This window comes from Danio rerio, chromosome 5 (assembly GCF_049306965.1).
Source record: "Danio rerio strain Tuebingen ecotype United States chromosome 5, GRCz12tu, whole genome shotgun sequence".
Taxonomy (NCBI): Eukaryota; Metazoa; Chordata; class Actinopteri; order Cypriniformes; family Danionidae; genus Danio; species Danio rerio.
The window spans coordinates 26,573,485-26,600,215 of record NC_133180.1 but is presented as its reverse complement, the minus strand read 5'-3'; the positions used below and the strand labels follow the sequence as shown (position 1 = coordinate 26,600,215).

Sequence of the window (26,731 nt, the reverse complement as noted above, 5' to 3'; positions counted from 1 at the left end):
GTCTTTTGTGATTGGTCAAACATTTTCAGTGCATGTAACACTCTCAGAAATAAAGGTACAGGTGCTGTCACTGGGGCAGTACCTTTCCAAAAAGTACATATTTGTACCAGAAGGGTCCACTATGGTACCTCAAAGGTACTTTTTAGGCACATTTGGGCACTAATATGCACCTTTAAGCTACTACTGTGGACTCTTTGGGTACAAATGTGCATCTTTTAAAAAAGTACTGTGCCAGTGACAGCTTCTGTACCTTTATTTCTGAAAGTAAAAAAGCCAAACACCCATTACCATATTTGATTTTCCATTTCAAATGCCTTCTTGGCGCATGTAAATAGTAATAAGAACAATAATGATAGAATTGGTTTAACAGTATCACTTCTGGGCTGAAAACACAAAGCAGATTTGCTTTCCAGAGCAGAAAACAGGCTTTCTCAGCTTGTCAGCAGCATGAGCCAAAATCTTCCAGGCCTCAACTACGGTGTTTGAGGGTAAAAGCAGATGTTGTTCGCAGGCAGCCAATGAAAATCAATAAAGGCTGGCATTATGTTAAGTTATTACATAGGTTTGTGCATTAAGTGAGATTGAATTTACAGCAAACTCGTTTTAGCTACAATGCGTTCTTTGTTTTGGGAGACAATTACTATTACCGTTCTTTTATTTCTCAATCCATTGAAAAGCCACAAAAATACCGCATTTTTATAAATCGGAGATTAGATCAGAGATCAAAGGTCTGAATGTACTGGATTTTAAAACCAGGTGGAAACATGGCCTCTGAAACTAGTCAGAAACTCAAAAAACCCACCCAGGCTCATTCTGAAAACGTACCATGATATACATTTCTGGAGAGCACCAAATACATCCCAGGAGGTAGGATTTTTTTGCAGTTTTTGTTTTTGCGAATCCACCAGAGGCCGCTGTGTATGCTTTTTGAGATCTCAAATTTCTCTCGCGCGTGCCATTCACACCTGCTCTTCTTGCGTAAATTCACCAGAGGCCACTGTTGACCAACTCACTGACTGACTAACTGAATGACAGACTAATTCACTGATCGACTAGCCCACCCTCCTCCTTCCTTAAACCCAACCAATAGTGTTTTCAAAAGCACCCACTTCCCAAAACCCAACTGAAAGTTTTTTTTTTTATACCACATTCTCACCCTGTTTTTACCTGTTTATTTCATTTTTTGCATTCTGTTTTTGTCTTACCCACTTTCTGGAACCGTTCTTTGCCAGACTCATCATGGTCAACTCCTCTCTGCATGTCCAGTACACCAATGTACTCGGTGAGCTAACTGGACAAACTGGTATCAGAGGAAAAGCTGTCAACACCTAGGTAATCGGTCAGCTGGTAAGCGCAAAAAGCAATGGCGCCCCACAGCATTTGTTTTAAAAACAAAATGCAGCCATACATACTTTTGGCTACATAAATCACAATCTCCAGAAATGTAAATAAGGCTAAGTTTTTAGAATGAGCCTATGTTGCAACCAACAGCCATATTCCTCAGTACATAAATAGTCGTATCTACTAAAACAATGCACTAATAGGGTCACTTTAAATTTATTAAATCATGTTAAGATAAAAGTAAATGCTTCTCCTGATAGCACCTACAAGCTGAATGTTAAAACTCTTTACTGAGCTACTTCTGGAAATAATGGCTAACGGGGGAAGGATAAATGTGAACTGTCTAAAAGCTTGGAGCAGAAAGTGCACTCTAATTGAAAAGTCATACAAGTTTATGATGTCGTCAGTCTGGTGAATAATTGAACAGAAGAGCAGTGGATTCAAAAAGATGACAAGATTTGGCTGATAATATCAGTAGTAAGAATAGTGTTCTTTTCTGTGCATCCGGAGATAAAGAGAAGGTGTATGTGTGTGAGAAGCTAAAAGGAAGAGACGGTGTTAGGGCCTGAGGAAATGTACTTCATGTGGACTGCAGAGGTAGTGACATTTATCAGCCCCAAGCTGAAGGCTCCACTTTACACGCATCTCTGACTGTCCGATAGAATAACTGCATGCTGACATTGAGAGAAATGTGTGGCAGAGAAATCTCCTGGCTTTATCTTGAGTTCAACCTCGCACAGAGAACTCAAAGCACAGGAAGAAAGGCTCTAGAGAAGTTTCTTTAAATCTGTCAGATCAGGGCGGTTTAATCATTAGGACTTGTACAGGCACTTTGCACACACTCACCAGTTCTTTCTTCTTCATGCACTCCATCAGAATGATGAAGAGATGCTGGGCCTGCGTTCGGCTGTATGTGAACGTCTTCTGAATGGTGACTAATAACTGGTCTCTCAAAGATTCGTTTATGATTCTAGCATGTAGTCAGAGAGAAAGATGAGACTGGCATATCAGAGCAGTTCATTTATGCAATCAACACATTCCAGCAGAGCGCAACAGTAGGGTTCCGAAAGGAAAAATTCCCATTAATTTCCTCCTTAGACAAACTGCTTTTTAATGATAACTTATGACCCTTTCATAAAACGACCAACCATAGCTTAAAGTCACAGTGATTTCAAATCAAAATGAAAACAGAAATGATGAAAACAGTGGCAAAATTGACCTCACACTCCTATGGTGAATTGCAAATGTCACACTGTATATTAGTCTCCCTAATTTCTTAAACAGTTTATTTTTTTATATATTTCTGTAATATAATGTGTTTACTTGAATACATATCAGGGCTGTATTCTACGGTGGCCGGGAAGTGCAAAACAACATTATAAAGTGTAAAACACTTTTACAAAGCTCAAGACAAATTTACATTTTGGAAAACATTTTACCTATTATAAGACACGATTACATAGGAAAAAACATTTTACCAAGGATGAAAGAAATTTATATTTTAGAAAAGAAATTTACAAGACGCAAAACATTTTTACCAGTCCCAAAACACATTTACAATGACAGATTCTTTATGGAAAGGGAATGTTCCACACAGCGGAAATATCAGCTTGTGTTTGACTTTGTAGACACAGGTTAACACGAGTCCAAAAGCAGAAGTTATAACTGTAAAAATCATGGTTTGACCAACAGCAATAAAACATCGGTTTGTCATTTAGAGCTATTCTGAGGAAATAATAGCGTGAGAGTTTGTAGAAACATGTAAATGCGAGTACATAAATAGTTCAGTTAGTTAGGTTGATTGATACTTCTGCTGAACCTAGATTCGGGTTCGAATGCTGTTGATGACATGTAAATTATAAATATTTCTTTACATTATTTTTGGTTATATACTGTTCTGTCGCACAAATGTTAAAATCAATAATGTTTACAATAGCACTGACACCAATTAATAAAAAACTTTATTTAGTATGGGCATGTTTTTTTTGCTGTGAAAAAGTGATGAATCTGCCAATCTGCAAACTTCAGTAGTTTACATCTGGAAAGGGTGACCAGTTTACACGGACACCAGTTAAACCGTAACACCGGCTTTATTCAGTTTACTTCAAAGAGTCCTCAAGCTGAGGTTTACACTGTGTAGACATCATGTCCACAATTACATCGTAAGAGTGGCACTCGTTAAAATATTGAACACATTGATGCAGTATGTCTTGTGTTTCCATCTAGCTCGTGTCCTTTAAAAACTTCCGACCACTTTAAAGCAAAACCACGTTAAGCTGCTCATGTGTTTGCTACAAAACAGTCAAAACAACCATCGACCGCAGTCCATGTTCAGTCACTATTAACTTTTTTTACACCATGTACTCCACTACATGAATTTATCGCGCTCACCACCAACGCGTCACTTCAGGTGTGTGGTATATTCTGCATCATTTTCGGTGTGTGGTACATTCTCTTTCTGTCAAAAATCTGTCATTGTAAATTTGTTTCAGGACTGATAAAAGTGTTTCACTTCTTGTTAATTTTTTTCTAAAATGTAAATTTGTCCTTGGTAAAATCATTTTTCCTGTGTAATTGTGTCTTATGATTGGCAAAAATGTTTTCCAAAATGTAAATTTGTCTCGAGGTTCAAAAAAGTGTTTCACACTTTCACACTTACATAATGTAAATATATTTAAATATCATACAATAAATGAACATATATGAAAAATAAAAGTTTATGGGTACCAATAAGGCTTTTAACTACAATAGTTAACATGAAATAATAATTAGCAATACAGCTAATCCAACCATTTAGTAATACATTTCTTCAGCTCAAAATTAATATTAGCTAATAAATGTAAATAAATGCTGTAATAGAGTATATGCACACAGACTTTTAATTTCAGTCAGCCAGCCCCAGGGCTTCTGGTGAATTGTCATCCTATACGAAATTGCCATGTCTAAGATCAGATTTATTTAAAAAACAGTGTTCATCACTGCTTGGCTAAGATACGATATAAAGTGTGTATCACATCAAACAACGAGCACTGCATTGAATTATATTTTTCCACGCAATGTCTTTAAAATATGGAAATTAATTTTACCCCTGTATATTCAATGGAGTTTCAGTTCTCGCCGGCTGCTAATCATGGCGCCTGCGTTTAAACGTATCCTTTTATGCTTTACAGCCAAACGGATGCTTAAGCCTATTTAACTGATCATATTTGAATGACATTACAACATTGATGCTGTGAAAGGAACCTTATGAAATTGAAAATAATCACATAAACCTTTCACTGGAAGTTTATCATTGGCTGAAAAACACTAGCTGTGCATACAGCACATTGATAATTATTCACATAGTTAATGTCTTACATAATGTTAACAAATGAGACCTTATTGTAAACTGTTACCGGTTGATGACATTACAACATATTTAAAAAATTATCCACTAGAAATCACATTAAATTATGCAGTATTGTATCTCTGTTTTTAAATGTGCATACCTGTTAAAACATGTCTTGTACAAATCTAATAAAATATATTGTGTTTAATACTAATGGACAATACTTACATTATTATTATTGTTGTTTTAAAATTTAATACAAACAAAACTCAATTTACTGTGCTTTATGGGACTATTGATTCATTTGAGACCCGGTTGGTTTCATTCATGGCTTAAATAATGGAGAAAATGAGTGGGAAAATTTCTGATGAAAATTGGGTGACTACTGTTGCGCTCTTGCCTGAACTACAGTTCAATCTTCATCTATATGTAAATAAATAATCATATCTCATTGCAGTGTTACAGTGTAGAGAGAGATAAACCTCACATACCCGCCCTCCTCTGAGTACTTGTGCCCAAAGGCCAGGATGTCAGAGGCTCGACCGCTGCCGTCACACACCACCACAGGCACCGGAGGGGTGTCTCTCAGGTACTCCAGGACGATAGAGATGACATTCGGACCCCCCTCCACTATCAGAGCCACTACTGGAACACCCTGTCCGATCCCTGCAGACGAAACACAAACGTTACAAGGAAAAGCAATCAGAAAGATTAAAGGTGAAGGGTGCTTTTTTATCCTCCACCAGTTTAATGTGCAGAGACAACTAGAAGTAAGCCGTTCATGTAGAGTGTAAACAGTTCTGGGGGTGCTTTGTTTGTTTGTCTGATTTTTACCAGTGCTGTGTGCTATCTATAATAAGGTTTTTAGGGGGATTTTATTAGTTTGAACACTAGATGAGTTGAGAAGGGATGCTGGGAGTGTGTGGAAAATGATCATTATTTTTGAGTTACAGTTAGGTTACAGCACACACTTAACCAATAAAAAGCTAGTTCCCCCAATAAAGTCAGTCAGCATTATTCACTGTACTCTAGGGGTGATAATCACCAGTGTCTCTACAACATGATATTATCAAGATACTTGTTTTATGATGCATTATTACAGCTGCTTTAAATATATTAAATATATTGATTTCCTTTTTTAAACTTCAAATAATGTCCCCAAATGAAAACTTTGTCAAATTATGTTTGAACTTATTAAAACATTTCTCAGAGTTTGTTTATCTCACTTTATAAATAAGGTTTTGCTCCAGTAATTGAAATAATAATTAGCAATACTGCTAATCCAAACATTTACTAATACATTTCTTCAGCTCAAAATTAATAATGGCTAATAAAAAGTTTATACATTTTTAAATGTTAATAAATCCTGTAATTGATCTCTATTAGTTTAGGTTAGTTAATGTCTTACATACTGTTAACAATTGAGATAAATTGTTACCTGTTGATGACATTACATTACACATGATTTCCGCTACATTCATGCTTCTATGGCGGGGGCTACATCAATATTCATCCCGTCACAGCTACATTACAGCTTCTCATTCAAAACATTCAGTCGCTGTTGTTTTTTTTAAATAGCGGGTTATAATTGCACCAAAACGTATTAAAAGGTAAGTGAATTATAACAGCGCAAACTATTCTGTAATCGTAGTAATGCTGTACGTTATTTGTTTAAGCAGCTTTTTGTAATGCTACATTTTTTCTTTTACTAATTGAATGCTGAAGATAACACCACTTTCAAAAACACCTCCATTCAGTGAAGAGAAATTAATTGTAATCTGTGTAGTTACTGTATATATTATCATCAGAAAAAATATTGCTTTTCTGCATTGACATTTTCCCCATTCCTACTGTCCATATAGTAACTGTTAAGTGCACTTTTTTGTAATTTTATTTTAACAACATATAGGCTATATCTTTGAAAAAAAGTCATAGGCTATATATTATGATATACATAATCCCCCGGTTTCACAAACAAGGTTTAAGGCTAGTCAAGATTAAATTGCATGTTTGAGCTGTATGAACTCAAAATAACTTGCGGTGAGATGTCTTAAAATATGTCAGAGTCATATTTTATCACCAGGTGCACACTAGTAGTAGATTTTTCTGAGGCCATTTTTATAAATGTGGCTTAAATAGCCTAATTTAACTAAGGCCTAGTCCTGGCTTAATCTAAGCCCTGTTTGTGAAACTGGGCCAATAAATGAGGGCTGCCTCTAAGAGCTTCAGCAAAGTGATGATAGCTTTACTTTAATGGCAGTCGGAGTGATAGTTTACACTCTCACCACTTTTGTTTAATTTATGTTTTGCTTTACACTCATATTATTTAAGAGAAGACTGTGAGTCTCAAGTTGGTTTCCTTCTGATGATCCAATTTCAAAGTTTCAGAGATTAAAGATTTAGGTGAGTCAAAGAGGAGGAAACGAAACTACTTGGAAAGCTTGACTATGTCTGCATTAGTCACTACTGAGTCACTACTTAGCTAGGAACATGTAGACTACACGCTTGTTGCCACGGGTGCGATTTGAGAAGCAAAAGCCTATGCCTATATCGCTGTAAGGGCATTCAATTGGGCAACAAACTTGTATCCTCAACCACCTTAACAGGCTAAACAAATTCATAGCTGATCTGCTGCACATCTCTGTGCAAACTTAGCAATGTTTGTTTGATTGAATAATGAGACCAATGTTGTAGTGGTTAGTTAATCGCCACATTCACTCCAGTGTTCAGGGTGACCCAAGTTCGATTCTTGCCTTGAGGTCCTATGCTGATCTTTCCCTTCTCTCTGCTCCCCACACTTTTTTTTTGTTTTGGTGAAAACCCTGAATTTTTATTTTATTTTTATTTTTTTACAAATTTGGGGTGACACAGTGGTACAGTGGGCAGCACGTTCACCACACAACAAGAAGGTCACTGGTTCGAGCCTTGTCTAAGTCAGTTGACATTTCTGTGTGGAGTTTGCATGTTCACCCAGAGTTTGCATGGGTTACCACCAGGTGCTCCGGTTTCCCCCATAAGTCCAAAGACAGGTGGTATGGATGAATTCTGTGGGCTAAATTGTCCGTAGTGTATGTGTGTGAATAAGTGTGTGTGGATGTTTCCAAGTGATGTGTTGCGGCTGGATTGGCATCCGCTGCGTAAAACATGTGCTGGATAAATTGGCGGTTCATTCCATTGTGGCAACCCCGGATCAATAAAGGAACTAAGCCGAGAAAAAAAAAGAATAAATAAATTAATGAATTACAAATTTGACATGACACATAACATATTTAAGGTTACAAAAAATGTAGGCGAAGTAAGAAACTGAAGTATCACTTTAAGGATGAAGAAGAAAAAGCTTCTGAAAAGAGAAGTTTGAGTCATTCTGGTGTGCAGAGGAACAGATTATTCTAGTGAATGGCTGTTGAGACTGACCCTTCAGATATTCTCATCATAACCCAATTGTGTCTGTCAGCATGACACCCAACATCCACTTAGCTGCAGTGAACAAAAGACAGTCCTCATGAGGCACTCCACAGTGAGAGGAAGCGTTTCCCTTTTCTAACCTTCATCTGGAGAATTCCTGCTCTCCATCCATTTGATGACCAAACAATTCCATTTTGATTCACAAGGTCTCAATTTGATACAGACTGTGATTTAAATCCAATTCATTTAGTGACATATTTGGTTATATTTTCTAGTTTGCTTACAAATCAAAGTCAGTGACAAACTCTCTCCTCTCTGCATATACCAGACACTTTCTTATCAACTCTCTTTTTACTGAAAAACATCATGCAGTTCTAAAGTGTGCCTTACGCAGGTGAGTGGGCTTAAAACAACACCTGTACAGTAAGTGACACACTCTCTTCTGCAGACTGATTTTAAAGCCACAATGTGTATGGTTTTTCCCCATTGGGATTTCCAAGACCTACTGGAACAGTCAGTGATATTTATATGTTGCTGACTTATTACTAAAATTGTCCCAAATATTCAGAAGAGAGGTCAATTGAAATTAGTCATTTTAAATATTGACACAAACCGTGTCCTGTGTTGCCATGATAAGATCATACACCCTAAGTTTCCTTTTTTTAAAAACAGAAAACAGGGAAACACTAAAGATACTTGAATGTGTCGTGTGTTTTATTAGACTGCACTGAGCAGCATTATGACAGAACACTAAAATGTATCAAGCATGATAAAATAGCGCTGCTTCTTCCCCATGTGGTCCTGACTGGAAGAACTGGAAGCGGTGGACTTTCATGAACATGATTTCTGGAGGAGTCCCATTGGATGTAAATGACCAGCTGATTTGAATGTTTTCACTCGATTAAATAGGCGCAATCAGTGTTATCAGACAGATATGGGCCAGTTTGGGCCTTCTGTGCTTACTGGTTAGGCTCAGAGGGCTGTTACCATCCATCCACATGGTTAATCAGCTATAGATCTCATACTGCTGCGGCCGAAAGGTAACGAGAAATATTTATATCATTTATTAAATTTTCAATTTCTTCTTCTTCTTCGGCAGGGGTAGCTCTTTGGAATAAGTCCTCCATTTAGACTTGTCCATATGATAACGACTTTTTTACACATTCCGCCGGCCTGTCATCTGGGCCTGTCACCCTCATACACTCATACACTACGGACAATTTAGCCTACCCAATTCACCTGTAGCATGTCTTTGGACTGTGTGGGTCCAAACCCATGCGAACGCAGGGAGAACATGCAAACTCCTCACGGAAATGCCAACCTAGCCGAAGTTCGAACCAGCGACCCAACGACCTTCTTGCTGTGAGGCGACAGCACTACCTACTGCGCCACTGCTTCGCCCATTAAATTACCCATTAGATTACCCAACAGATCTGGGGCCTCATGTGCGAAGACTTGCGTGGAAATCATACTAACACATTGCGTACGCACAGCTGTAAATGTGCGTATGCAGAAAAAAATTCAGATGTATGAAACACTGCGTACGCTGAATCCCACGCATATTCTTTTGTACATCTAAATGAACGTGAAACTGAGCGCAACATGCACGAGCACAAAACCCCTCCCTGCCTCCTCCCCCCTATGAATATGCTAATGTCTCTACTTTGGCAAAACCCAACGAAAAAGCAATGGCAAAAGCAAGCCAAAAGAGAAACTTTGAACAGAATGTGAATTGAAGGTGCTGCTTTCGGAGGTAGACCGGAGGAAAACGGTGTTATTTGCAAGTTTGTCGGAATCTAAAACAAAAGAAAAAAATAGATTGGGGAGAGTTTAGCTGATGCGGTTAACACAGTTGAGTCTGAACATCGCACTGTGGAGTTAAAAGAGAAATAGTGTGATTAATAGGTGTAAAATGTTGTAGCACCCTTAACAGTCTCAGTGGCGTAGCTCGTAAAACGCATGTCAACATGTTTTGACACATTTGAGCATGAACTCGGTTCGAATCCAGCATCTGATGAACTCTTTCTTCTTCTTTTTTTCCCCGCTACATATCAGATTTTGCCAACTATTTATCACGAGAAAGACAAGTAGGAATCATTAATAAGTCTGTGCATCATATTTTATTTGCACATTTATTGAATGGAAATGTTTCTGATTCACGCATGCAAATTCATCTTCAGATGGTGTCTTTATAGCAATGTGCGTGCAGTAGATCACTCCCATTACAATGTGAAAACAGGCGACCGCTGCAAATTGTGCTTTAATGTTTGACTGGTCAACTGTATGGTATGGAAACCTTATATACCTGCTAGATGAACCCGTCTCATACAGCTGCCATTGCAAGGTTCAAAGACACTTTGTAGAGAGCAATTTAACACAACTGCCTCTAGGAGTCGCCAATGGAAATAAAACAGACACGCACAAAAAATGTGCGTATGCCAGCCATAAAGCTGGCGTGGAGCTGCACACATTCCCACGTTCAGTTCATCGTTAGTAAATCCAAACGTGAGCGATTCTGAGAATGAAACCTGGCGTATGCAAAGTTTTTGTGCGTACGCAGCGTTGATACATGAGACCCCTGGATTTGGATTATCTCTTTTAGTATAGCTGATTAACCATGGGGATGTATGATAACAACCTTCTGAGTCTATTAGTAGACGCAGAAGGCCCCTACTGGCCCATATCTATCAGCTGATAACCACCGATTACGCCCATTCAATCGAGTGATAACATTTGAAGCGGGTGAAAAAATGATGACGACCCCCATGATTTCAAACTCAGTTATCAAACTGCTTGCTTGTTTGTTGTGAATAGGCACCCTCTAGTGGTGAAAATTAGAAATGCTCTGCCTTTAAATCTGTAACTTGTCTTTTTGAACTATTATTCAAATGAATCATTAATAACAAGCAAAGTACATTGCTTCATGTTTTTGATCCACTAAAAATAAGTAGTTCATAAGTGCCGTTCATTTGTTAATTGGCTATTTGTTTTATGCAGCCTGCAGTTTTTTTCCACAGGACGCAATGTTTTTAGAGCACATTGAAATGTAAAATGTCTTTTGCCTTGGACGTACACACTTGTAGCACAATCAGATCATTTCTGCATTCCTTAATCAGCTGTAATTAACCACTCTTGTTTTAATTAACAGGTGCGCGTACAGCAGGAGAAGACCTGATAGGGAGCAGGTGAACAGGACAAAAAGCTGATCAGTCCTGCACTCTGACTCTCTCCTACAACTCCATGAGATTAAGTTATATGCTATGACTATAATTCAAAAAGCATGTTGCACTCAGATCCTCCTACCACTGCTTAAATTATGCAAAAGAAGAAGGAAGAAGTGAAAACGAGAGAAAACGAGAGCGAGACAGACAGAGAGGTACACCAGATCCACATGTGCTGTCATCATTGTGCCTAAAATGGGTACGGTTACATAAAGTGTGTCTATTTTTAGCAGCTCACTGACTTCAAACGCAACTGCTGCTCAGCTGGTATAGGAATCAGAAACAGCAGGATTTATTTCTTTTTTACGACCTCTTCCTCCCACTGTTATCACTATGTGTCTCTTGCTTTTTCTCTATATCACTTTCTCCTTTATTGAAGTGGTAATATTGATCAACAAGACCTATTGCCATGATGTTTGTGGACTTACAGGAGCACTTATGTTTACACACACAGACACACGCAAGCGCACGCACAAACCTATTAAGCATGGCTGTAACTGTCTAGACTAGCTCTTACGTTACGACAGGACAAAGCATGCATTATTTATCTGACATCCTGTTTATATTCCTAAAAAGCCAAGAGAGTTCAGGAGTTTTTCTTTTAGGAAATGCTTACCTAAAATCAAAGTTTACAGTCAACTGTGTTAATCTACAGTCATATCACCCTGCAGAAGCTAAGCAGGGCTGAGCCTGGTCAGTACCTGGATGGTAGACAACATGAAAACTAGGTTGCTGTTGGAAGTGGTGTTAGAGAGGCCAGCAGGGGGTGCTCAACCTGTGGTCTGTGTGATTACTAATGCCCCAGTTAAAGTGAAGGGGACACTATACTGTCAGTGGGCGCTGTCTTTCGGATGAGATGTTAAACCGAGGTCCTGACTTTCTGTGGTCATTAAAAATCCCTTGCCACTTCTCGTAATGAGTAGGGGTGTAACCACGGTTTCCTGGCCAAAGTCCCTTAATCAGCACTTACGATCATGGCCTCCCAATCATTCCCGTCCACCGAATTAGCTCTACCACTGTCTATTCACTATACCAATAGCTGGTGTGTGGTGAGCGCACTGGCGCCGTTGTCCTGTGGTTGCCGTTGCATCATCCAAGTGAATGCTGCACACTGGTGGTGGTGTAAAGAGTCCCCCCTTCATGATTGTGAAGCACTTTGGGTGTAAATGTAAAACATTGATGTTCTTTTGAACACAGCCTCATGGCCATTATTTAAAAGCGGAATTTATGTTATGTCTCCAAAGCTTGTGAAAACAAAAAGCATACTTAAATTCTTTCATTTTATAAGCATACATAAATTCTTTCATACTGTATAAGACATGGGCCTGCTGATTAGAACTTTCTGCTGTGGTTTACAAGTGTCAAATTGTAAAAGTAGACTTTTCTAAAAAAATAAAAATAATAAATAAACAATACACTACTTAATAATAATAATAATAATAATAATAATAATAATCATCATCATCATCATCTTAATCATCATGACATCATCATCATCATTAATATAATTATTAAATTATGATTTTTCAGTTCTTATACATAATAATAAAAATAATAATAATTCTCATCATCATCATTCTCATCATGATCATCATTAGTATCAATGATATTATTAAATTAGGTTTTTTTATTTCCTAATATATAACAAATATTTAATTTTATTTTATATTAAATAGCCTCATTATTTATTTATTTATGATTTATATATGATATTAGAATATGTGTTAGCTTTTGTAAGTGATTTGTTTTAGAATAGGATATGGCATATCATATTCTCAATAATATTTGTATAGGTAACATTGGCTCTATATGTGGCATTTACATATATTTCAGTTAATATTACAAGCGAGTGCAGGTTTTTACCACATCTAATATTGGATTGTATTTTAAATGCGTGTTTGGTAAAACAATATAATTTGCACAAAGAAATTATGGGTTTCTTCTCTAAAGAAGTAGTTCCTCCGCCTTGTTCAGAGCATCATTATGGGCGTTTTACATTACAACCAACATGGTTCAAGAGATGGATCTGCAACAGATGCGTTTTGGGAAACACTCATCACTACATCGTTCTTTTCCCAAACGATGCATTGTACTATGATAGTTCAGCTGGGAGCTATGTCATTGTTTGGGAAACGAACCCCACATTGTGCTGAAAAAATACACAATATTTATTAAAACACAGAACTTTGATCTTGCTGATAATGAAGGTATAAATTTCATATGAAACATAAAACTTACAAAAACTAAAAATAAAAACTACAATTATTCTATGTAAATAAAGCTGAAATTTAAAATTAGGGATGCACAATATATCGATGGCCATATCATTATCGGCCAATAAATGCTATTAATGTGATTGTTATCAATCTGATATCAAAATTAGGCCGATATCTTAAAGTTGATATATTACGTAATTGTACTGAACAGCCTGTCCAGTGCACTATGCTTTCCTCACATTGTTTGTTACTTAAGTCCGTCCTTTCTTTGTGTGGTATTGCTGGGTGTTAATAACTCAGTAAGTAACCATGTTCCTTATAATTGTATATGTTTGATAGAGTGTCATAGGGTAATTTGGTTTATAATCACCTCAGGAAAAAAAATATTACATGTGTAAACAAAAGTAGCAATCCACATGTGCTTAAACAACTCATTGGGTTGTTTGTAATCTAATATGTTTATCTGTTGTTGTCAACGCGCTGCCTACCATGTGTTGTTAATGTAAGATTGCATTTAGTTCAATCAGCACATAGAGAGCCGACAGAGTCTTCACAGCAGCCCAAACAGCAGCATGGGGGAGTGTGCCAGTCACTGAATTCAGTATATTGGTTCTCAACTGTCTGCCACATTTTGTATTTAATGCATGTAATTTATATAATGTTGTATCAATATCTGACTCGGAGGACAAATCTGACCCCGCTTTGGTTGCATGCGCATTACACACCGCCTGCAGTTTCAAACTCACAGCGATTTTTCATAAACCTTTCTTTGATCATTTTTTTCCACAATTGGCAACAAGAACGAACATACAGTAGAAGCGTTGTCTGATTGACAAGCAGCACCTGCATGTGCTCAAACGAATCTTAAACACCAACTGAGACAAATTTATGCCACATTTTCTAAAGTAAATCATGCAATCTGTATTTAGCTATTCACTTGTACTGTGGCTCTGAACTGTCAAAACGCCTTTTCGGACACTAAATATTTGTACATTACTGTAACATGTTTTATTCAAGAACATTTGAGCTGGTTTCAGTTCTTAGTTCTTTGATTTTCATTTTACTTAAAATATATTTATTTAACTAGTTTGTTAATTGAATGCCTTTTTTTAACCGATTATTTTTATACAACAGTCAAGTTGCATGTTAATTTGATATGCGAAAAAAAACAGAACCAAATTTGTTTGCGGCATGATAATTTACATAAAATCATGAATATATCTATATAATCACCTTTTTTGAAATTATAGTTTGTTTGTTTTTTGCTTTGAGTAGGCTATTCAGTTCATAAGGTCAGTTCAAATGATGAGCTGTCAATGATGAGCTGAGAGTCAATGATGAGTTTACAATTTGTCTTCATTTTTCTATATTGTAAAATACTGAATAGTTTTCTTTTTACATGTTCCATTGTACTTAAAGGAGTTGCTGAAAATTCAGAAAGTACAGAAATGGATTAATCAGCCACAGCTAAATGAAAAATATTAATTTACAGCTTTTATTACATTTCATACTTATGAACCTGGTGGTCCAAAAAATGTTGCTGGCTAAGCAGTGAGCACACATGTTGATATTTCACTGTAACAGCAGATATTAAGAGATCATTGAAGAAATTTTATGTGGGTCAAAGGTTTCCAAATTGGGTGAAGGGCAAAAAAAAAACATGCTATCGTGAGTCTCAGAGACCAATCAGCAAAGAAAATATAAAGATTAATAAAGCAAATACATGTTTGCTTCTGCTATGTATAATCTTTTTCTTTCCAACAAAAAACAAAGCAGGTTCCAGAGAGATGTTGTAAAGGAGTCTGGGTGGGCAGTGGTGACGCTCTATATCTTCAGCTGCCAACTACATCAACGGCCAAAGAAAGTCAAAGCACAGTCACTTTTCAAATCTCAGTACAGTCATTTGCCATTTAATCAGAGAATGTCAGACGTTCACCCAGCAGCAAGTCCAATGACATCTAAAATCTTCTATTACCATCATCCAAAACCTCCTTATCTATCAAATTAAGAAAATTAATCAAAGCACAAATAAATTAATAACTTAAAGAAAAAAAATTTGAGCAAACAGAAATAGAAAGTATATTTTGCATTCAAAAGCAATGTTAAACTTATAAGCATTTTTTTCATATAATAGACAGTGTTTTTTTTTAACTTGCATTTGCTTAAGGCTTAAGAATTGTTTTTAATACCAGAACTTATAGATCATTATTCCTCTGCCATTTCCAGGCACTGTATTTTACTGAACTCCTAGGGATTTTATCAGATCAACACCAAAATTGGGTATTGTCATCTAAAGGTCTCGGCGATGATAAATGTGGAGGCCTCACAAACTTTGATGATTTGCCACAAAAGAGGAAGTTGTTATAACTCAGGCATTGTCCAATCTACCTCAATATTCACACGTTTGATAAGAGTCCTAACTTGAAAACGTTTACATGCCAATGTCCAGTAACAGTAATAGTGCCACCTGCTGGCAACAGGAAATGACATGTTTTACACTGTAACAAACTACTCCTACAAATTTCATCACATCAAATCCATGCTCCATTAGTTTAATCCAATGGTCTTTGTAATGTAAAATTGTGAAGATCTAGAGTTTTAGTCAAATGTCATGTCCGTGGCGGACTTATAAAGTTTAGTGTATTGCCATGGAAGAGGAAGTACTTATAACTCAGCCTCACCATGTCCGATCTGCCTGGAAATTCACAGGTTTTATAAGATTGCTTTCCTAAAGACATCTACATGCCATTACTGAGTTACAGTGATAGCATAAATCGTGGATTTTCTCAGTTAGTTTTAATATTTATCAGCTTAAATTACTATTGTCCACTGTTCTCTGTCATCCTAAAGTCTGATTTATACTTCTGCGTCAAACGCTGGCGTATGCTACGGCGCTGACGCATAGCCCTTGCCGTGGCCGTCACTGACGTGCAACTCTCAAAAAATGTAAATACACGTCGCATACAACGCGTAGCGCAAGCTCTGTGATTGGTCGGCTTGTTAGCGATGACGAGTCTGGGCGGGACCAAGAGCCATGCGAATGGCGCAAGCCCAATGGAATGATTGTTTACAAGTGTGGAGTCCCGTGAAGGAGCTCCGGATGGATAGTTTTGTTTTGTGTTTACCTCACAGTTAAAGTTCTTGCACGTCCGCCGGTTCCTGCCTCAAAATAAGTGAGTTTGAGCCACTTGTACATCCAGGAAGTGTTCAGAAAAATCAAAACAGCAGTGAAGAAACTCAACACAGAGGAACATTTACACCTCACTGCCAACTAGCGTTTCGGAAGTGTTAATGCAGACCAACAGAGACAGCGCGCAAAAGTATAAATGCACAGCTACGCACGTTGCATGCGCCGTGGGTTACGCCGGTCACTTGCCGCAGAAGTATAAACCAGGCTTAAGGCCACCGGGCAGAGGTGAGCCCAGGTGTGAGGTCCCTTTCATTGCTGCTTGCAGCTTTAATAAATTATTATTGCTTCCCTTTTAAAAGTTTTGCTATTTTTTTTTTATGGGGCTCCCAAACAAATTACAATGACCTCATCATTTACTCTCCCCCATGTGATTAGATTGTTGTGACTTTCTTTCTTCTGTTGAATACAAAAGAAGATATATTGAAGAATGCTGAGACCCACTGGCTTAAATAGTAAGGGAAAATACTATGGAAGTCAATGGGGCTCAGTAACCAGCAAGTTCTACAATAGAAAGGATCTCAAATATGTTTTGAACAAGTGAGAGTAAATGATGGCAGAAAAATGTTGTGGGTAGAACCATCCTTTAAAAAGAGAGAAACAGCAAAACTATTTAAAGCGAAGCATTAGTTATCTATACGTTTTGTCACTAAGAACAGTTGTTAAAGTTAACAGTTGCCAAGCACCAAATGTGAGTAAAAAAGCGCTGGCTAGCAATTGAAACAATGAAACAATGATGCTTTGGAATGCAAATCATTTTATCATTCGATTAATGAAAATAGTAATAATAAAAAAATTGTTCTTATACCATTTTAATGATGAAAAAGCGAACATTTATTACTTTCAATTGTGCTAAACAATATTTCTGACTGGTAGATTTCAAGTCACCAACCACTGTTTAGTATTGCACAATGTTAGTTTTAGGAGCTAAACACAAACAAGAATTCACATGAGACTGTAAAAGAGGTTTAAAAAGTTTGAATTGCTTGGTTTAGAAAACCATGCTGATCCCCCTGCCAGGCAATTGATGGTCGGCCTGCCATGATTCAGACACCCACAGTGATGAGTCCTGTGCCTCCAGCTCACTCCATAACCTCCTCACATTTACCAATTGACCTGCAGCACCACCACGAGAGGACGGCGAGCCCAGCAGTAATAGAGCACAAGCCCCTGTGCTCAGGAACAGGAGCACAAGGAGATGAGTGCTGTTACACAGACAGACATGTGCTGATTTGTATGCCCCCCTGCCAAGCATGTAGATGGAAGATGAATCTCAATTTTTTTGGACCCATAGAAAAAAAACAACAACAAAAACAAAAAATGAGCAGTTCATTCTGTGTCACTCTCAATCTATTTCATTTACACCTTGTGTGAACAATCCCATCCCCTGCCTGGCAGTGACAAATGCGCTTTATTTATTTATTCAAGAGATTAAACACAACAGCTAGACAAGAGATTCCTGCCCACAACTGGTAGAATGTGTTATTGTGAATAATACTGCCAAACAAACAACCATCAAAAGTCAGAGGAAAAAGATTTAGTTTGTGTGGTCTAAACTCTGATCGGATCCAGAGATTTCTATCCTGCAACACCCCAAGTAGCTATCAATACTAATAATGTCGGCAAGATTCATTTAAATGTTTTGTAAGAAATCTTCCTGAAGTAATTATTTGCTTGAATCAGCAAGACCAGTTATGTTAATGAGCTTTCTGTCACTAAAGCTGCATTTCTTTTACACTCAAAACAGCAAAAATTGGAATTGCCATTCATTGTCTTGCCTTGCATGCTTGGATAACATGCCTGCTTTGCTTTTAATTAAATATATGGCTGCAATATATGCAATTCTACCAAAATCCATTTTCATAATTTTTGGAATGACTTAAGGTCACTGTGAGAATTCTAGTGGTCTGAAGATGAGTTCAAGTGGTCTGTATGCCCACTATATTTCACAAGTGAGAAATTGACACAGTAGCTATGTTTTCATCCAAAGATGCAAATTAAATTTATGCACAAAACTGGAATATCGCATAAAAAAATGTGTGAATAAAGCAGCGTTTTCATCCAATGAGTCAAAGAGAACAAAAGCGTCACTTCCTGATTAACTGGTGCCAAGTATTAAGATTAAAAATGTAATTTACTGAGGTAAGACAAGCTGCATGAATCTTTTCCTTGTTTATTAAATGACTTGCACCTCAGAAGACAAATGCAGATATGCAATAAACGCACGGTGGCGTTTGCAGGTGTCAGATGCGGAGTACAGATGCTCTTGATTCTGGAGGTCATTAATAATATATTAACACTAATACTGAGATGGTTAAGGTGTTTTTAAAATGACCAAAACAACATTTCAGATGTTTTACAATGTGCTCAGCCTGCTGGTTTGTCCACTCACACACATTTTTATCATCACATGATCTCTTATAACACAATCACAAGACCTTATTTAATAACTGAATTTTGTTCCGTAAAAGTGTTTCCATTGTAGTTTATGTGCATCTTTTCTAAAAGATAAAAAGTTTATCCTACTTAGTTATGCTCATATGTTTTGATGCGCATTTTCAAAACTTATGTGCATCTTGGCATTTCCATCGAGTGTTTTTTAATGTGGATATCCAAAATGTGCTTAAAAATAGGTGGATGGAAACAGCTATTGACACATGACACTAATTCATGACCTCACAAATTCCAAAGCAATGACATGAAATACTATGCCAAAAAACATTGAGAGGAAAATAATGCTTACTTACTCTATCATCTCTAACTTTTTCTCTCTTTAGAAATTAATAATAATATGAGCGGTGAATGTTTGCAACACACGCAAAGGTTTTCCTCCCGTGTGTGTGAATTCTAAAGCCTAGTACATGGTAAAACTTTATCTCTGTTGACACTATCATGGGCGACATGGTGGCTCAGTGGTTAGCACCACAGCAAAAAGGTTGCTGGTTCGAGTCCTAGCTGGGTCAGTTGGCATTTCTGTGTGGAGTTTGCATGTTCTTCCCATGTTCGTGTGGGTTTCCGCTGGGTGCTCCAGCTTCTCCCACAGTCCAAAGACATGCACTATAGGTGAATTGAATAAACTAAATTGGCCGTAGTGTATGTGTGTGAATGAGTGTGTATGGTTTTTTTTTTCCAGTAATAGCTTGCAGCTGGATGGCATCCGGTGGAAAAACATATGCTGGATAAGTTGGCGGTTCATTCCGCGGGGACGACCTCTGATAAATAAAGAAACTAAGCCAAAGGAAAATGAATAAATAAACGACCCTGTCATGCATGACAGTTCATACATAATTCGCTGTTCAGTGAGTTTTTCCTCCTGATTAGTCAACTTCAGACACAGTAGATTGACAGATCAGCTTGTTCAACCGCACACACCTCACGAATTCAAGCCGGCAGCTCCTGGACTTTTTTGACATGTTTGAAAATGATTGGAAGCTCTTGAGCTGCTCAGGTCGTTTCGTAAAATACCTCTCACATGGTACAAGCAACGTGACTTCTGATGGGGGAAAAAAATCACATACAAGGTTGTATGACTGTAAAAATTGCACAGTATACACCTCCCTTAATGCAAAAAACAAAAACCAAAAATCATTGGTTAATGAAAATGGCATCTTTTTACAATGGTTTATATTCAAAAACTGGGTGATTTAGCTATTATTTTTCTGTTATCGACTTACCAACCAAGGAAAGTCTTTTTGATGACTAAGCCTTTTTTAGTCTACCAATGTTTAGTTGGCTATAAAGGGGCTGCCCTAAAAACACTTACAGAGTGAAACATTTGTCAAACACACCACTTCATTCCCTCTAGTCACCCTGGACTGTTGATAAGGAAATTATGTTATTTGAATATTAAAAAGAAATAGAAAAAACAGCACATGGCATTAGAATGATATGTGGGAGAAAAGTAATTGTTCCTTTAATTCCTCATAAATATTTAAAGGGATATTATTGGCAGATAGACATCTGTGGCATTGACAAACAATATTTTCAGTTCATGACTCAGCTGGCAAAGAAAAATCACATGTGTACAGTCATGATGTTATGAATGGATATTAAGATGAAAGTAAAAATATAGAAAGTAGAAAATATTTTAAATAGCAGAAATAAGAAGCTTGCTCTTGGAAAAATATATTCAGGTAAAAAATGAATACCATTGACTAAACCAGTGGCTCCCAAAGTAGGGATTGCAAGACAATAAGAAGGTTTCTTGGTGATTTCCAAAAATATCATGTCATTAAACTATTCGAATAACCACATTTTATTCATAACAGACGATAAAAATAGTATTTTACAGTTACATAAAAAACAAAATGCAAATTTTCAGCCTTTGGATACCTTTTCCATTGAGACCCCTGGGGTTATTACGCTAAAGTAATGACACAACAAAAGAGTCAGCTGTAGCAGGTTGATTTTACGTTAAACTTTGACAACTATACAGCACTCACGTACATTAAAAATAAAGGCCACAACTGAACATAGAAATTAAACCAATTATAGTCTTGTGCTGGAAACATTGTGCACACCATTCTCATTAGGTGAGGTTAATATCAAATGAAACAAATGAATAATGACTATAAAAAAATTATATTGTTGTTAGATTGTTGCACTTTTTTTGTCTTGTCAATAAGCTTGATAATAGTTCCTATTGGTGTTTGTGCAATGTTGTGTGCAATTGTTGTATGTTTATAACAAACTCCAAGGATAGTGGGGGTTGTAAGTCACTGGGGTAGTTATTTGGGTGGTCATGAGCTAAAAAGTTTGGGAACACCTGGTTTAAATCGTTCTTTTTTGGAAGATACTTCTGTTCTACGGGGATGAACCTACTGTATGCATTATTGATATGATTTCAGTGACTGATGACAGATTCTGGTACAGAAAAGATAAATGTAAATGTGTCACATTTATCTTAAAAGTGTAAGAGTTATTGCTATACTTTCACAACGGTTACATATATTCTGTAGCCTTTACTTGTCCCATAGGCTTTCATTGTAAGCACAATGGTTATTGTGCATGCATTCTACTGGTCTTACAACCTTGGAAACTCAAACATCTCTTCTTTGCAAATCAACAAGATGTGCAGTATGAGTTTCCTGGAATATTCTACAAAGCGGGTAAAAAAACTCCAATCGATCAAACCTTTAAGAGGGTGGAAAAAGACTCCCAGAGCACCCTTCCTGCCTGGTCAATACAGCAGCTACTGCTCCATTATGCTAATGTGATGGGGTCCGTGGAGACAAGCAGCATGGAACAAAATCCAGAAATAAACCACCAAAGTAAAAAGACCAGCTCATCATCTCATCACTTGGAGACCCAGTTAGTGCAAGGCATGGATAAAACAGGTTTCTAGGCTAGAAACACCACAGTTTAATGTGAGTTTTCATCAGGAAGTCGACTGGCCAGTGCATTAAATACTGGGTGATATTCAAATATAACACAGCACATGAATGTAATTAAGATAGAGAATATTAATTAAATCATTAATGAAATTATGGCTATTACAAAAGACCCAAAGGGATGAATTCATTAAACTGTTATACCCCCATTGCACATTTCACATCAAGCTAATGGAAATAATGGAGCATTATAAACAGGCTTATATCCAGTAGTCGAATGCACTTTCATCATTTTAAATATTCAGGTGTCTGATTCAGAGAGCCGAATCAATACATGGTGCCAGATCAGGTAGTGCGCTCTATCCTTCACAAACTAAACTCTTAGAAACAAAAGTTCACAGGCACTGACGGTTTTATCAAGAACATATAAAAGTCAACTGAAGTTCCTTTAAATTAACTACTTTATTTGTGGGCGGCACGATGGCTCAGTGGTTAGCATGAGCAGGAGTTTGCATGTTCACTCTGTGCTTGTATGGGTTTCCGCTGGGTGCTCCGGTTTCCCAACAGTCCAAAAACATGCACTAAGTGACCTGGATTAACTAAATTGGCCATAGTGTCTAAGTGTGTGAGTGAATGTTAGAGTCTATGAGTTTTTCCCAGTTCTTGGTTGCGGCTGGAATGGCATCCACTGCATAAAACATATGACGGAATAGTTCATTGGTTCATTCCACTGTGGAGATCCCTTATGAATAAGGGACTCAGCTGAAGGAAAATGTATGTATGAATGTTTGTTTGTGTTGAAGTAATTTCAAGTGAAACAGGAAGATTGATTTCTGATGCAGCTTTAGCGTCTTGTGGCCTGGACATACCAAGCTGACGAGGGACCATTGAGAAATGTTAGTCCAGTGGTGAGCATCTGTCAGGCTAGTTCTGCATGTCCCTGATACAGCATGTAGAATTGGTGTCAGCAGTCAGTTAAAGAGAGTGCACTGATTGGTTGTTAAGCTACGAATCAGAGCACAAGAACAAAAACTGAAGTGACGAAACTAAGCTAACACCACAAGTCAAGGGGAAACACAAAAAAGCCAGCTGTAATGTTGATGCAAATTTTTAATATTTGCAAACAATATGGATTATCAGACATATTTGCACAAGCAAACCCTCTCTGTGGTGAGCAAGAGAGGGCAGCACTAGTGCCGGCTTTCCTCAAGTGCGAGTTGGTTTTTATTTCTGCTAGTTCTTTGAGGGTGACTGTGTCTTGCGCTTTATATGATCAAATGTGCTCCAACATTAGGCACACTAAAATCAAGACTTAAGACACATCTGTTCAGCTGTGCCTTTACTGAATGAGCACTGTGCTACGTCCGACAGATCACACTATTATGTCTTTCTTTTCTTTTTCATTCCTTTAAAACGTGTTTTAACAAATTTAATCTATTTATCTGTTTTTAATATTTTCTATTGTCTGTTGTTTTTATTTTCATATACTTGTTTTTTTATTACTGTTTTTGCATTGCCTTGCCTTATAGGGCCTGGATGAGAAGCTGAAGTGCACACTGATGTCATGAATGTCAGAAGTGAGAAACTGCAAGCTCTGAAGTGATTATTATATCTTCTAAATCAGGGGCTCGCAACCAACTTTCTCAATTCGGGGCCCACTTTATTCTCCAATCAATTTTTGAAGGCCCACCTATTTATTAACAAATAAATTATTTATATATTTTATTCCAATATTTCTATTATCAGCATCTTATAACCAGAAGCCCTTCATTATATTCTAAATGTTCATTCATGCAATTATTAATTTTATTTTCAGCTTGGTCCCTTTATTAATCCGGGGTCGCCACAGCGGAATGAACTGGCAACTTATCCAGCACATGTTTTTACACAGTGGATGCCCTTCCAGCCACAACCCATCTCTGGGAAACATCCATACAGACTCACACACTACGGATAATTTTAGCTTACCCAATTCAACTGTAACGCATGTCTTTGGACAGTGGGGAAAACCGGAGCACCCGGAGGAAACCCATGCAAACGCAGGGAGAACAAGCAAACTCCACACAGAAAAGCCAACCGACCCAGCCGAGGCTTAAACCAGCGACCTTCTTGCTGTGTGGTGACAGCACTACTCACTACGCCACTGCGTCAACATTCTGAAATGTTATTTTACTTAAAAGAGCTTTAGTTGTAACTTCCAGCAAGAAACAGAAGCTGTGACTGTTTTCTTTCTTTCTTTTTTTTTCATACTGTATATCTGAGAGAAGCAGCTTCTAAAACAAGACAAAATTTAGGGTGAGACTTAATTCTTTCTATTGGGAATATACTGAATCATTGGATTCTTGCATTTGTAACTGATGTGATCATATGTGAGTGAGAGATTGTCCTGTACACACATCCTCAGACAAGAAGAGCTATTCTTGCAAGAGGAAGTTATTTTGATTATAAATTGCAAGGGCACATCAAATAATAATAATAATGTGCATGGATAAATCATTTACAGTAAATACTGCAATATTCAGTCTGTTTTGATTCCACAATGACCAAAGAACTGCCCCATACAATTTGTGAACCATTACTGTTTTAGAAATATTGAATTAAGTGAATCAGCTGCTAAAGTAATGGAGTGAAAATAAATACACCACTAAACAATTCTATCAACGACTGCAAACTACTCTTCCTGAATTCATCCCTGTTTAGTAGTCTCATTTCTCAACATCCATTTCAATTCACATCGGACGGTTTACTCGATTCCCCAATGAAAACTAGAGATTAAACGGTGATTCCAATCAAACTGCACCTAATTGTGTATAATTAAATCGATCGCACATCCCATCTTATCCTGCAAAGAAATCTTCATTGCATCATCTGAACGCTGCTCCTTCCCTCATCAGAAAAAAGAAAACACTCAAAAGCCCTCCTCATTAGCCCAACAACAGCAAGCGCAGCTCCGTAATTCATTTTAATCCAGTGGCGCTGCAGTGCTTGTCAGAGAGTGAATATGTAAGCCGGCCGCAGCCTGCTGCAATTCTCCCAAAACAAAGAGATTTGATTCCATGTTTGAGGGTCTCTGTAGCTCTGCGAGTCTCATGCTGATGGCTCAGAGTGTTATTGATGTTGTTCTAGTGTTGGAAAGGACAGGTAATAAAATAAAGAAATGAGCTCTGCCCAAAGCCAGAGCAAACACCAGCATCACACAGCTGATGCAACAGAAAGAGAGAGAGACAGAGAGAGAGAGAGAGAGAGATGCTGCAGGCTGAGATATGGTTCAGATATATACGAAGCTCCTGTCATGAGTCTGATGTCAGAATAAACTGCTCTTATCACATGTGAATATGTGTTGTGAATGTGTCAGGGTGATTTAATGAGCTTAAACATGTTTCATCTGTTCTGCTTACAGGGCTCAAACATGTTTGAAGTCTGACATTTCTACATGCTTGAGGGCTGGATGTGTTATTTTATGAGCCTGTTTAAATGGTAAGGCACGTGCAAGTTTAAGAGCTGATTTGTTTTTAAGCGACTCGTTCACATGCTGCTTCCTATGGATGTATTGACATGGGTGTCAATTTTGATGCGAATGATGACGCCTGAGCGTCCCTTTGACTTCCCAGCCCCCTCTATTACTCCAGGCATAGGATGACAAAGGGAAGTCCACAGGTCACATGACAAGGGAGGGAGGTCAAATGCTGGTTCACTTCCTGTTGACCTTACATATACGCAATAGGTCGTGTTACTGGGTGTTCACGTAATAAACTGGCTGACTCCCCGAGAAATAACATGTACACGCCATTGTTGTTAAAGTTATCTAAAGCTAAGACTATAAAATAGAAAATAATTTCTTGTTTGACAAAAGAAAACTTAAGCAATACAACATTTCCCAGCTAGTTGCCATGAAAATGTTTACAATTTAATCTAGTTAAACTAAAATTGATGTACTAAAGTACTTAGAATCCAAACATGAAATTAATATATTTGTATAATATGAATTAATATAAAAGATGTTACGAGTAGTTGTTGTAGTGTGTGTGGTGTTTTTCTTTCTCTCGTTCTTTCTTTCGATATCTTTCTCTCACTGCCTTTTCTGCCCTATCTCGGTCTAAGTTATTTGTTGGTGCAGTGGATTACGGCAGATTGTGATAGACGCTTGGATTGGCGGTGGCTGTATTTAAAAGCCCAGTGAACATGGATTCAGCGCTCCCCGCTCTCTCTCGATTCCCCACTCGTTATTCTTTGTGGAAATACTGTCACCTAAATTATGAAAGCGAGTAATTGTTTTGCCGTTTTGTGAGATGCCGATGTGAAGTTGTACATTCTAACTGGAGAAACCCGGTTTTCGGTCTCCCTGTCTGGCTTGGAGCACGGTAGGTTGGTTTGGTGCCTTTTGTTTATTATTGAGTTGTTAGTAGGGAGGTAGGTTTTCTGTATTTTATTTTCTTATTTATTTTTCAGGGAAGTTTGCTCTAATTTAGTTGGTTTGGTTTATTGCCATTTATTCTGGCTTAATGCCTCCCGATGTTATTTTGCTCCATATTTTCTGTAAATAAATCATGTTTTCTTGTTAATTCTCAGTGGTTTGTGTTTTGATTTATATTTTGCAAAGAAAGAGTGCAGGGGCACCAGGAATTATGTTTTTATTCCCTGTTATCTTGTTACATTTTGGTTAAACTTATTTGTGATTAAGTATTTTTAGTTCAATTCATGAC

The 26,731-nt window shown here is 37.5% G+C and overlaps 1 protein-coding gene and 1 non-coding gene across 20 annotated transcripts in view; both read right to left on the bottom strand.

Moving 5' to 3' along the window:
• The window catches only part of trpm3 (transient receptor potential cation channel, subfamily M, member 3), a 226,463-nt gene that overhangs the window by 64,868 nt on the left and 134,864 nt on the right, over positions 1–26,731 (bottom strand). For all 19 annotated transcript variants that reach the window (XM_073952174.1, XM_073952175.1, XM_068221439.2 and 16 more), the window contains 2 exons: positions 5,161–5,335; positions 2,188–2,311 (listed from right to left, as the gene is read on the bottom strand). In XM_073952174.1, coding sequence (XP_073808275.1) covers positions 2,188–2,311; positions 5,161–5,335 — 299 coding nt within the window. The remainder of the gene's footprint in view (positions 1–2,187; positions 2,312–5,160; positions 5,336–26,731) is intronic.
• mir204-1 (microRNA 204-1) lies at positions 25,602–25,694 on the bottom strand. The gene has a single exon (NR_029934.1). It is a non-coding gene; the product is annotated as a microRNA 204-1 (primary transcript).